Source organism: Neovison vison, chromosome 3 (genome assembly GCF_020171115.1).
Source record: "Neovison vison isolate M4711 chromosome 3, ASM_NN_V1, whole genome shotgun sequence".
NCBI lineage: Eukaryota > Metazoa > Chordata > Mammalia > Carnivora > Mustelidae > Neogale > Neogale vison.
In genome coordinates, this window is record NC_058093.1 from 219,841,705 (window position 1) to 219,855,237 (window position 13,533).

The window sequence follows — 13,533 nt, forward strand, 5'->3', positions numbered from 1 at the left end:
AACTACAACTCCCAGCAAGCATTGAGGTTACGTGTGGACGGCCACATCCGCCGCTGTTCATTGGTCCGGCAGCGACGAAGGGTGTTCTGATTGGTTGAGGGTGGAGTTTGTATGTGCTTGGTTAGCGCCACGCTGCTGCCTGCAGCTGCTGTTGAGTGTTTGACCTCAGGTGGGCTCACGCGGTGAGTCATAGTGGGGAACTTCTCTTGGGTGTTTGGGGTTCGATTCCCGTCCCCAGGGTATTAATGCACGCTGAATCTCCAGAATTTTCTCTTTGTGTGGTTTTTGAGCTCGGTCGGGGGGGAGGAGAGGAATGCGTGGGTGACTGTCTTCCATTGTAGATGAACTTCGAAGTGAAGTTCACTTCCCCTGTTACTTACAAGCTGAAACTGGCCCAGACGTGCAGCGTAAGAAAGGACGAAGTTGTGTTCTTAAAAATGAGAGGGAAGTTGGTTTGTAAAGAGTTATTTAAATCTTAGTAATTATTACCATATTTTAGATTCAATTTCGGAAAAGACCTATCAAGAACCCAATCTTAGCAGCTAGGCGCTGCAGGAGCTGGAGACCCACTGACTTGTGTAGGAGGATGCCCAGCGAGTGTCCATAAGTATTGAGTGTGGGATGGGGTGGCGAGGAGAGGGTAGGAAGGCACCAGCCCATCTTGGGGCTCAGTTTCTGTATTTGAAAAAAAAAACTGTATTGCACTTGTAAATCCCTTCCCGGCTGTCGGATTCTTTGGGACTGGAATTCTGTTCTCCCAATGATCAGGCATTACTGGGGGAGGAGACTTAATGTATCATCTCATTTAATTATCAAGATCTGTCTATTCAGTGAGGTGATCTACCTGAAGGTCATGCAAGGATTTGACTCAGGCATCCGACTCCAGACTTGTTTACCTCTAATATTTCCATATACTTCCTCCTCCTCATAGCTGAGGCTTCTGTGGTTTCCGTCTGTCTACTGGACCCTTACCACAACCGGGGATAGCAGCCGCTTCTTGACTGTCTTTTGTCAGTTCTCAGGGTGGAGAAGTCTTGCTCAAAAGCTGTAAGAGGTTGCAGCCTTGATTGAGGCAGTAGTATTAGAGCTTTAGGTCCTGGAGTGGCACACTCAGTTCTGGGATCACTTTCGTGGTGTGGTTTAAGAAAAAGTCATCAGTATCTTTGTATCTGGAAAGCTATCTGAGTATGGCTATCTGGAGAGAAGAGAGAATGCTCCCCCCTTTAATAAAAAAGGAATCACACTAGGGATTTAAACTTAGGGATTGACAGTTACTTAGACTTGACTGTTATCAGAGTTTAAGTGTTCATCGAATTAACTCTAAAGTGAGGGTGGGAACCTGTTATGGTCCGCTGTGATGAGCTTGTTTTTGTAGGAATCTGTTGGGCTGAAAGGCCATTTAGGATGAAAGGTGAGCGCCGATCCTTACTCAGCATCACAAAAGGCTAGGTGGAGTTGTTTGTGGGAGACTTCTTTGTGTTACTGCTTCATTAATAGCCTGGCCCTCAGTTAGGAGTCAGGGAATCTAAAGTGAACAAACAGGATGTGGTCTTCACCGTCCTGGGGCAGGCTTGGGGGAGGAGGGGTATCTGTGACATTTAATGTAAATGGTCACTCCTGGCCTGGTGCAGTGAATTAGTTTATGTTTCTCTTTGGCTATCTTTTACCTGAAGCCATATGACCCTTCCTCTTCTTTATTGTTCCTAAACTTGAAATTTAAGTATAGTGTTGATTGTATTAATGAATACCTTTTAAGTTTCATTTCTAATTTTTATTTTTTTGAGATTTTATTTATGTATGTATTTGTTTGACAGAGAGAGAGCAAGCAGTGGGAGCAGCAGAGGGAGAGTGCTTGAGCCGAAGGCAGGTGCTTAACTGACCGAGCTACCCAAGTGCCCCTCATTTCTCATTTTTTTTTTTTTTAAAGATTTTGTTTATTTGACAGAGAGAGATCACAAGTAGATGGAGAGGCAGGCAGAGAGAGAGAGAGAGAGAGGGAAGCAGGCTCCCTGCCGAGCAGAGAGCCCGATGTGGGACTCGATCCCAGAACCCTGAGATCATGACCTGAGCCGAAGGCAGCGGCTTAACCCACTGAGCCACCCAGGCGCCCTCATTTCTCATTTTTATTTTTATTTTACTTACGTATTTATTTGACAGAGAGAAGGAGGGCACAAGGAGGGGTAGAAGCAGCCAGAGAGAGAGGGAGAAGCAGACTTGCCACTGAATAGGGAGCCTGACATGGGGCTCAATCCGAGGACCCCAGGATCATGACCCAAGCTGAAGGCAGGCACTTAACTGACCAAGCCACCCAAGTACCCCACATTTCTTTTTATTATATTTATTTATTTCTTTATTTATTAGACACAGAGAGAGAGATCACAAGCAAGCAGAGAGGCAGACAGAGAGAAGGGGAAGCAGGACCCCTGCTGAGCAGAGAGCCCGATGCGGGGCTTGATCCCAGGACCCTGAGATCATGACCCGAGCTGAAGGCAGAGGCTTAACCCACTGAGCCACCCAGGCGGCCCATACCCCACATTTCCAATTTTTAAAAATTAGATGAATGTAAGCTGTTGTAAAGTCTTCCTTACCACCCCCGACTTAGTTCATTTCTTTTAACTTATTTATAACCTTCAAATTATTTTTTGTCTTCTTTTCCCTGTGATTTGTGGCTGTCATACAAAAAACTGATCTAGTTTGAAATGATAGGATGAAAAGCTCAACCCAGAAGAGCTATAGATCAATCTAGTCTTAGAATTTTAACTTTTGCAGAACATGCTTGCTCTGGATTTTTTTTTTTCCTGATGTTAAATATGCCCATCCTTTACTTTTTTATTTTTATTTTTTAAAAGATAGAGAGAGATTGCCCTTGTGTGGGTGTGGGGAGAGTGGAAGGGCAGGAGAGGGAGAGAGACCATCCCAAGCAGGCTCCATACCCAGTGCAGATCCTGGACGTTGTAGGGCTGGATCTCATGACCCTGAGATTATGACCCGAGCTGAAATCAAGTGTCCGAGGCTTAACTGATAAGAGCCACCCAGGTGCCCTTGCCCATTCTTCCCTCTTGAACTTTTAGTCTTGTTTCTTGAAACTTACCTTATTATTGGACACTTACTTTTGAGGTCGTGATGTCTCGAGAGACGGAAGGGGAGTGTCAGCAGTCCCACGGCAGTGGCACCTGTTCCCAGTCCCAAGGTGGCTTCTCTCAGTCTCAAGGCATCTCCCAGACACACGGCGGCTCTTCACAGTCTCAAGGCACGTCCAGCTCCAGCAGCACGGCCCCCACATCTAGCCAGTCCTCTCACTCCAGCTCAGGAACGCTGAGCTCTTTGGACACAGTGTCTACCCAAGAACTCTGTTCTATTCCTGAGGACCAAGAGCCTGAGGAGCCTGTCCCTGCCCCTTGGGCTCGATTATGGGCCCTTCAGGATGGATTCCCCAATCTTGGTAAGACCTTTTGTTACATCATGTAAAATGTTAATTGTTCACAAAATTAGTTCGAGAAAGCTGTAGCAGAGAGCTCAAGGCACTTCTGGAATGATTCCGAAGTTTGAAGGTGATGAAAGATGGAACCAAGGAAGCAGTTTTGGGGGGAATTTACTTTTACTTGCTGTGGATCCCCCCTCATTTATCTTTCACAAATATTAACTGGGCATCTGTAATGTTGTCCATTGGAGCATCTGAAGAGAGCAGCAGGCCATTTCCCTAGCAAAATGCTGATTCATGCAAACTTGCAAACAGTAATGGACAAATCCACAGAAACCACCACTTAACCTCTGCTGTGGCAGCTTCAGAACATCCATTTTACAGTTTCAGAATAGGGAAGGCTGTTCGTTGACTGTTATTAACTCAAAATAGCCAGCCTTTTAATTTAAAATATGCTCATCCTCTATCACATTTTCTGATTCCAGCAGTAAGATTTCACTCTAGGTATGTTTGAAATAGCATTTTGATGTTAAAAAAGAATGACTAATATATTATTTGTACCTTATAACTCACTGTTTTATCTCCAACATTGATGACTTGAAAAAGAAACTGTCAAACGTAGAGAATAATAGAGGAATGTTCATAGGTATGACTTCAAATTTAGAAGTAAGTACTTGAAGCTGTTTTCTTTTACTCATGTAAGCCATAGTTTTAAGATCGGCTCACGGCTTATATGGTGAATGGGAAACATATGGTGAGAAAGGGTGAAGTGGGCTGGATCACTATGAAAAGTGAGATTATAAAAATCTGAAAATCCTGGTAGGGGGAATAGCATAAAGTGACTGCTGCTCAATAAATAGGATTTATTATCATTATTAGTTATTGATGCACACCTGTTTTCTTTTAAATGTTTTATAGGTTTACCCTGTTGATCCATTTTGAGTTGCTTTTTGTATATGGTATGAGGTGGAGGTCCAGATTCATTCTTTACATGTGACTATCCCAGTTGTGTGAGAATTTTCTTGAAAAGACTCTTCTATATATATATATTTTTAAGGTTTTATTTATTTGAGAAAGAGAGCATGAGAGACCGCATGAGGGAGAGGCAGGAGCAGACACCCTGCTGAGCAGGGACCCTGATACAGGGCTCAGTCCCAGGACCCCTGGGACCATGACCTGTGTCGAAGGCAGACACTTAACCTACTGAGCCACCCAGGTGCCCCTTGAAGAGACTATTCTTTACATGCTGAATGGTCTTGGCACCCTTGTCAAAATCATTTGGCCATAAATGTGAGGGTTTATTTCTGGACTTGCAGTTCCATTCTCTTGGTCTATGTGTCTGTCCTTTTATGCAAGCACCACAAAATCTTGATTGCTGTAGCTTTGTAGTGAGTTTTGAAATCCAGAGTGTGAGTCCTGATTTGTTCTTTTTCAAGATTGTTTTGACTATTCTGGGTCCCTTGTCCATATGAATTTTAAGATGAGCTTGTCATTTCCTGCAAAGAAGGCAGCTTGGATTGTATTAGGGTTTACATTGAATCTATCGATCATTTTGGGGAGTATTGACTTTTATTTATTTATTTATTTATTTATTTAAAGATTTTATTTATTTATTTGACAGAGAGAGATCACAAGCAGGCAGAGAGGCAGGCAGAGAGAGAGGAGGAAGCAGGCTCCCTGCTGAGCAGAGAGCCCGATGCGGGCCTCGATCCCAGGACCCTGAGATCATGACCTGAGCCGAAGGCAACGGCTTAACCCACTGAGCCACCCTATTTTTAAAGATTTTATTTGTTTATTATTCTAGAGAAAGTGAGCAAGGGCGGGGGTGGGGAGCAGTAGAGGCAGAAGGACAAGCAGACTCTGCCCTGAGTACAGAGCTGGATGTGGGGCTGGATCCCATGACCCTGAGATCATGACCTGAGCTGAAACCAAGAGTACGATGCCCAACTGACTGAGACACCCAGACACCCCTGAGTATTGACATCTTTTTTTTTTTAAGATTTTATTTATTGATTGATTTTAAAGATTTTATTTATTTATTTGACAGAGAGAGAGAGATCACAAGTAGGCAGAGAGGCAGGCAGAGAGAGGGGGAAGCAGGCTCACTGCTGAGCAGAGAGCCCAATGTGGGGCTTGATCCCAGGACCCTGAGATCATGACCTGAGCCGAAGGCAGCGGCTTAACCCACTGAGCCACCCAGGCACCCTGACATCTTAATAATACCAAGTCTTGGGGCACCTGGTTGGCTCAGTGAGTTAAGCCTCTGCCTTCAGCTCAGGTCTCAGGATCCTGGGATCCTGGGAACCTGGGATCGAGCCCCTCATTGGGCTCTCTGGCGGGAAACCTGCTTACCCCCTCTCTGCCTGCATCTCTACTTGCTTGTGATCTCTCGCTCTCTCTCTCTCTCTCTCTGTCAAATACATAAATGTTTAAAAAAAATTAATTCTAAGTTTTCTGATCTGTGAACATGGGATGTCTTTCTGTTTATTTAGGTATTCTTTGATTTCTTTCAGTGGTGTTTTGTCATTTTCAGTATGTAAGTCTTGCATTTTAAAAAATGTACTCCTGGGGGCGCCTGGGTGGCTCAGTGGGTTAAGCGTCTGCCTTCAGCTCAGGTCATGATCCCAGGGTCTGGGATAGAGCCCTGCATCAGGGCTCCTGCTCAGTGGGGAGCCTGCTTCTCCCCCTCCCTCTGCCTGCCACTTCCCCTGTTTGTGTTCTTCCTCTCTCTCTCTCTGTCAAATCAATAAATAAAATATTAAAAAAAAAAAATGTACTCCTGGGGCGCCCAGGTGGCTCAGTGAGTTAAGCCTCTGCCTTCGGCTCTGGTCATGATGCCAAGATCCTGGGATCAAGCCCCGCATTGGGCTCTCTGCTCAGCAGGGAACCTTCTTCTTCTTCTCTGCCTGCTTCTCTGCCTACTTCTGCCTACTTGTGATTTCTCTCTCTGTCAAATAAATAAATAAATAAATAAAATAATTAAAAAATATATTCCTGGGGTGCCTGCCTGGCTCCACCAGTAGAGCTTGCGACTTTTGTTTTTGGGGTTGTAGGTTTGAGCCCCGCATTGGATGTAGCGATTACTTAAAATCTTAAAAAAAATGTACTCTTAAGTATTCTTTAAATGTTTACTTAGTATTTAAAGTTTTATTTATTTAAGTAGTCTCTGTATTCCACATGGGGCTTGAACTCAGGACCCCCTAATCAAGAGTTGCACTCTCTTCTGACTGAGCCAAACAGGCTCACCATGTTTACTTATTTTTGTTGTGGAAATATCTATATAATGAAAAGTTTTGACATTAAGTTTAGTGTCTTTAACTACATTTATAAAATGTCGTGCAACTATCACCATTATGTATTTATAAAATTTTTTCTCTGGTAATAGTCCTCTCCCTGCTCCCCCAAGCTTTATTTACATGTAATCAACATGAGACATTGTATAAATTTAAGGTATATAGTATGTTAATTTGGTACAGTTATATATTGCAAAATGATTACTACCATTAGTATTAACTAATACTCTCATCACATCGCATAATTACCATTTCTTTTTTGTGGTGAAAATATTTAAGAGGTGCCTGGGTGGCTCAGTCAGTTAAGTATCTGCCTTTGGTTCAGTTCATTATCCTAGGGTTCTGGGCTCAAGCCCCACATTGGGCTCCTTGCTTAGCGGGGAGTCTGCTTTTCTCTTTCCTTGTGCTTGCCACTCCCCCTGCTTGTGCTCTCTCTCTCTCGAGCAAATAAATAAAAATAAAACCTTTAAAAAAAAAGTATTTAAAAAAAACAATTTAAGATCTATGTTCTTAGCAACTTTGAAGTATATGATATAGTATTACTAACTGTAGTCACCACACTGTTAAGTTAAATCACCAGAACTTACTATCTTGTACTTAGAAGTTTGTTCCCTATAACAAACATCTCCCCATTTTCCCACTCTCAAGTCCCTGATAACCAGCACTTTCTATTTATATGAGTTCAGGTTTTTCATTTTTTTTTTTAAAGACTCTTATTTATTTGCTAGAGAGAATGAGAGTGAGAGAGAGCGAACAAGCAGAGTGGCAGGCAGAGGGAATTGACTCCCTAGCAGGGAGCCTGATGTGGGACTCAATACCAGGACCCTGGGATCATGACCTGAGCCAAAGGCAGACGCTTAACTGACTGAGCCACTCAGGCATCCCAAGTTTAGATTTTTTAGATTCCCCATATAAGACATATAAGTGAGATTGTACAGTATTTGTCTTTTTTGACTTATTTCATTTACAGTGCCTTCAGAGTCCATCTATGTTGTTGCAAATGACAGGATTTCATACCTTTTTAATAGCTGAATAATATTCCAGTACGTATGTGTGCATTTGTGTGTGCCATATACCATATTTTCTTTGTCCATTGACATTTGGACATTTAGGTTGCTTCTAGGTGTTGGCTGTTGTAAACAGTTATGCAGTGAACGTGGGGGTACATACATCTTTTCATAAATACCCGGAAGTGGAATTGCTGAATCATATGGCAGTTCTGTTTTTAATTTTTGGAGGAATCTCCATTCTTCTTTCCATAATGGCTGCACCAATTTACATTCCTGCCCGCGATGCACCAGGGTACCTTTTAATCCACTTCCTGGCCAACACAGCAAACTTCTTGTCTTTTATTTTTTAAAAAAATTTTATTTATTTTTTTGAGAGAGAGAGAGAGAAAATATGAATGGGGGAGAGGCAGAGGGAAGAGCAGAATCCCTGCCGAGCAGGGAGCCCATGTGTGGCTCAGTTGTGTGATATGACCTGAACTGAAGGCAGACGCTTAACCAGCTGAGCTACCCAGACACTCCTTAGCATAATATTTCAAAAGTTCATTCAGTTTAGGGGTGTGGGTGGCTCTGTTGTTAAGCATCTGCCTTTGGCTTAGGTCATGATCCCGGAGTCCTGGGATCAAGCCCAGCATCAGGTTCCCTGCTCAGCGGGAAGCCTGCTTCTTCCTCTCCCACTCTTCCTGCTTGTGTTCCTACTCTTGCTGTCTCTATCAAGTGTATAAATAAAACCTTAAAAAAAAAGTTCATTCATTTTTATTATATATCAATTTTATTTCTTTCTTGGTTAGATAATATTTCATTGCATGTATATATCACATTTTGTTTATCCATTCTGTTGATGGACATTTTGGATGATTTCTTTGTTTTGGCTGCTGTGAATAATGCTGCTGTGAATATTCATATACAACTCTCTGCTTGAGTACCTGTTTTCAGTTTTTTTGTTTATATCTAGGAATGGAATTGCTGGAGAATATGGTAATTCTGTTTAATTTTTTGTGTTTTTTGTTTTTTAAAAATTTTTATTTATTTACTTTTTAAAGTTATTGTGGTTTTTGTTTTGTTTTGTTTTGTTTTTTAAATTTACCTGACAGAGAGAGATAGCAAGTGCACAAGTAGGCAGAGCAACAGGCAGAAGGAGAGGGAGAAGCAGGCTCCTCACCTAGCCTGGAGCCTGACAGTTTCAGGTGTACAATAGAGTGTTCAGTTATACTATACCTTAGCCAGTACTTAGCAAGATAAATGTACTCTTTTTTTTTAAAATTTTTTGAAGAATTTTTTAAAGGTTTTACTTACTCGTTTAACGGAAAGGGAGAGTATAAGCAGGAGGAGCAGCAGGCAAAGTGGGAGGGAAAAGCACGCTCTCTGCTGAGCCAGGAGCCGGATATGGGACTTGATCCCAGGACCCTGGGATCATGGCCTGAGCCGAAGGCCTCCATCCACTTAATGAACTGAGCCACCCATGCGTCCCAATAAATGTACTCTTAATCCTCATCACATATTTCTACTCATCCCCCCACCCCCCACTTCTCCTCTGTTCTATAGTGAAGAGTCTGTTTTTGGTTTGTTTGTTTTTTTCGTTGTTGGGATGCCTCCAGCTTTGCTTTTATTTTTCAAGACGGCTTTGGCTCCTCCAGGTCTTTTGTGGTTCAGTGCAACTTTTAGGATTGTTCTAGCTCTGGGAAGACTGCTGTTGGTATTTTGATAGGGATTGCATTAAATGTGTAGATTGCTTTGGGTAGTACAGACATTTTAACTATTTGTCCTTCTAGTTCATGAGTATGGAATATCTTTCCATTTCTTTGTATCATCTTCATTTTCTTTCATCAGTGTTCCATAGTTTTCAGTGTACAGGTCTTTAATCTCTTTGGTTAGGTTTTTTTTTTTTTTTTTTTAAAGATTTTATTTATTTATTTGACAGAGAGAGATCACAAGTAGGCAGAGAGGCAGGCAGAGAGAGAGGAGGAAGCAGGCTCCCCGCCAAGCAGAGAGCCCGATGCGGGCCTCGATCCCAGGACCCTGAGATCATGAGCTGAGCCGAAGGCAGCGGCTTAACCACTGAGCCACCCAGGCGCCCTCTTTGGTTAGGTTTTAATCCTAGGTATCTTATTGTTTTTTTGCCGCAGTTGTGAACGGTGTTGATTCCTTAATTTCTCTTTCTGCTGCTTCAGTTTTGGTGTATAGAAATGTAGCAGATATGGGGCGCCTGGGTGGCTCAGTGGGTTAAAGCCTCTGCCTTCAGCTCGGGGAGCCTGCTTCCCTGTCTCTCTGCCTGCTTGTGATCTCTTTCTCTGTCAAATAAATAAATAAAATCTTAAAAAAAAAAGTTTAAAAAAAAAAGAAATGTAGCAGATACAAGATATGTCAATCTTGTATCCTGTTGCTATTTAATTTGGTTTTCAGTATTAGTACTTTTTTCCTGAGTCTTTTTGGATTTTCTATGTATAGTATCATATCACCTGGAAATAGTAAACGTTTTACTTCTTCCCTTGCCAGTTTAAATGCCTTTTATTTCTTTTTGCTGTCTGATTGCTGAGGCTTGGGCTTCCAGTGCTATGTTGAATGGAAGTGATGAGAGTGGACATCTCTGCCGTGTTCCTGACTGTAGGGAAAAAGCTCTCGGCTTTTGTCCATTTAGGATGGTAGTAGCTGTGGGTTTTCATATATGGCCTTTTATTATGTTGAGATATGTTCCCTCTAAACCTACTTTGTTGAGGTTTTTTTTATCATGAATGGATGCTGTACTTTTTCACATGCTTTTTCTGCATCTACTGAAATGATCATATGGTTCTTATCATTTCTTTTATTAATGTGATATATTATTTTGCTTGATTTGCCAATATCGAGCAACCCTTGCATCCCAGGAATAAATCCCACTTGATTGTAGTGAATGATTATTTTAATGTGTTGTTGGATTCAGTTTTCTGTATTTTGTTGAGGATTTTTACATCTATGTTCATCAGGGGTATTGGCCTATAGTTCTCTTTCTGTGGTGTTTTTGTGTGGTTTTGGTATCATGGGAATGTTGGCCTCATAGAATGAATTTAGAGGCTTTCCTTTCTTTTCAGTTTTTTGAAAAAGTTTGAGAAGAACAGATATTAATCCTTTAAATGTTTGGTAGAAGTTGGCCTGTAAAGCTATCTCATCTTGGACTTTTCTTTGTTGGGGAGGTTTTTTTTTTTTTTTTTTTTTTTAAAGATTTTATTTATTTATTTGACAGACAGAGATCACAAGTAGGCAGAGAGGCAGGCAGAGAGAGAGAGGAGGAAGCAGGCTCCCTGCTAAGCAGAGAGCCCCATGCGGGGCTCGATCCCAGGACCCTGGGATCATGACCTGAGCTAAAGGCAGAGGCTTTACCCCACTGAGCAACCCAGGCACCCCTGTTGGGGAGTTTTTTTTATTATTGAATCAGTTTCTCCACTGGCTGTTGGTCTGTTCAAACTTTTTATTTCTTCTTGCTTCAGTTTTGGTAATTTATATGTTTCTCTGAATTTATCCATTTCTTCTCAGTTGTCCATTTTGTTGATATACAGTTTTTCATAATATTTCTTATAATTATATTTCCATGGTGTTTGTTGTTATTTCTCTTCTCTCATTTATGATTTTATTTATTTGCATCTTTTTTCTTCTTTTTGGTAAGTCTGGTTAGAGGTTTACGAATTTTATTTCATTTTTCTTTTTCTTTTTTTAAGAGAGGGACGGGGTGGGGAGGGGTGGAGGGAGAGGGAGAGAGAGAATCTTTTTTTTTTTTTTTTTTAAGATTTTATTTATTTATTTGACAGCGAGAGATCACAAGCAGGCAGAGAGGCAGGCAGAGAGAGAGGAAGGGAAGCAGGCTCCCTGTCGAGCAGGGAGCCCGACGCGGGACTCGATCCCAGGACCCCGAGATCATGACCCGAGCCGAAGGCAGCTGCTCAACCCACTGAGCCACCCAGGCGCCCCGAGAGAGAGAATCTTAAGCAGGTTCCACACCCAGTGTGGAACCCACTCCATGCATGATCTCACAACCCTGAGATCATGACCTCAGGCTAAATCAAGAGTGGGACGCTTAACCAACTGAGCGACCCAGGTGTCCCATTTTTTAAGTTTAGTTTTTCAAATAACCAGCTCCTGGTTTCCTTGATCTGTTCTGTTGTTTTTTAGTTTCTTTCTTTCTTTTTTTTTTTTTTTAAGATTTCATCCATTCATTTGACATAGAAGGACACAGAGAGGAAACACAAGCAAGGGGAGTGGGGGAGGGAGAAGCAAGCCTTCCACCAAGCAGGGAGCCCCACCATGACCTGAGCTGAAGGCAGATGCCCAATGACTGAGCCACCCAAGTGCCCCTGTTTTATAGTTTTTATGTCATTTATTTCTACTCTTACCTTTAATTGTTTTCCTTTCTTCTGCTGGCCTTAGGCCTCATTTGTTTTTCTTTTTCTAACTCCTTCAGGTGTAAGATTGTATTGTTCGAGATTTTTCTTGCTTCTTGAGGCAGGCCTCAAGTATATTGTTACATACTTCCCTCTTAGGATTGCTTTTGCTGTGTAGGATGGAATGTTCTGAGTATATCTGTTAGATCCATGTAGTCCAGTGAGTCATTCAAACCTATTCTTTGGGGTGCCTGGGTGGCTCAGTAAGTTAAGTGTCTGCCTTCTGCTCAGGTCATGATAGCAGGGTTCTGGATGGAGCCCTGCACTGGGCTCCTTGCTCAATGGGGAGCCTGCTTCTCCCTCTGCTTGCCACTTCCCCTGATTGTGCTGTCTCTTTCTCTCTCTCTCTCTCTCTGACAAACAAATAAAATCTTAAAAAAAGAAAAAAAGCTATTCTTGTTGATTTTTTTCATTCTTTCTTTTTTTTAAGATTTTATTTATTCATTTGACAAATAGAGACCACAAGTAGGCAGAGAGGCAGGCAGAGAGTGGGGGCGGGTAGCAGGCTCCCTGCTGAGCAGAGAGCCCGATGCAGGTCTCAATCCCAGGACCCTGAGATCATGACCTGAGCTGAAGGCAGAGGCTTAACCCACTGAGTCACCCAGACACCCCTCTTGATTTTTTGTTTGGAATGATCTATTCATAGATGTAAATGTGTACTGTTAAGTATTAATATTGATTGCTTCCTTTATGTTTGTTTTTAGTGCTTTATATATTTGGGTGCTCCCAGGTTCAGTGTATAAATATTTAAAATTGTTATATCTTCTTGTTGGATTGTTCCCTTTATGATTAACCAGCGTCCTTCTTTGTTTCTTATTATAGTCTTTGTATTTTTTTTTTTAAAGATTTTATTTATTTATTTGACAGAGAGAGATTACAAGTAGGCAGAGAGGCAGGCAGAGAGAGAGAGGAGGAAGCAGGCTCCCCGCTGAGCAGAGAGCCCGATGCGGGACTCGATCCCAGGACCCTGAGATCATGACCTGAGCCGAAGGCAGCGGCTTAACCCACTGAGCCACCCAGGCGCCCCTATAGTCTTTGTTTTAAAGTATTTTGTCTGAGCATCGCTATCCTGGCTATCTTTTCATTTCCATTTGCATGATAAATCTTTATCCCTTCACTTAAAAAATCTACTTTATTTATTTATTTAAAGATTTTACTTATTTAACAGAGAGAGAGAGAAAGAGAGCACAAGTAGGGGGAGCAGCAGGCAGAGGGAGAGGAAGAAGCAGACTCCCTCCTGAATGGGGAGCCCAATGTGGGACATGATCTCAGGACCCAGCAATCATGACCTGAACCGAAGGCAGACGCTTAACCGACTGAGCCATCCAGGCACCTATTGATTTACTTATTTATTTGAGAGGGAGAGAGAGAGCCTACAGGCAAGTGGAGGGTGGGGGAGG

The 13,533-nt window shown here is 42.2% G+C and overlaps 1 protein-coding gene across 2 annotated transcripts in view; it reads left to right on the plus strand.

Annotated features, from left to right (window-relative positions):
• The first annotated feature begins 2 nt into the window (after positions 1-2).
• CHEK2 (checkpoint kinase 2) overlaps positions 3-13,533 on the plus strand; it is a 47,948-nt gene continuing 34,417 nt past the window's right edge. Inside the window, exons 1-2 of one of the 2 annotated variants that reach the window (XM_044244002.1) lie at positions 3-182; positions 3,118-3,442. In XM_044244002.1, the coding sequence (XP_044099937.1) occupies positions 3,124-3,442 (319 nt within the window). In that variant the 5' untranslated portion in view covers positions 3-182; positions 3,118-3,123. Of the gene's footprint in view, positions 183-348; positions 608-3,117; positions 3,443-13,533 lie in introns of those variants that run through there. The other variant, XM_044244003.1, reaches the window with a different exon arrangement.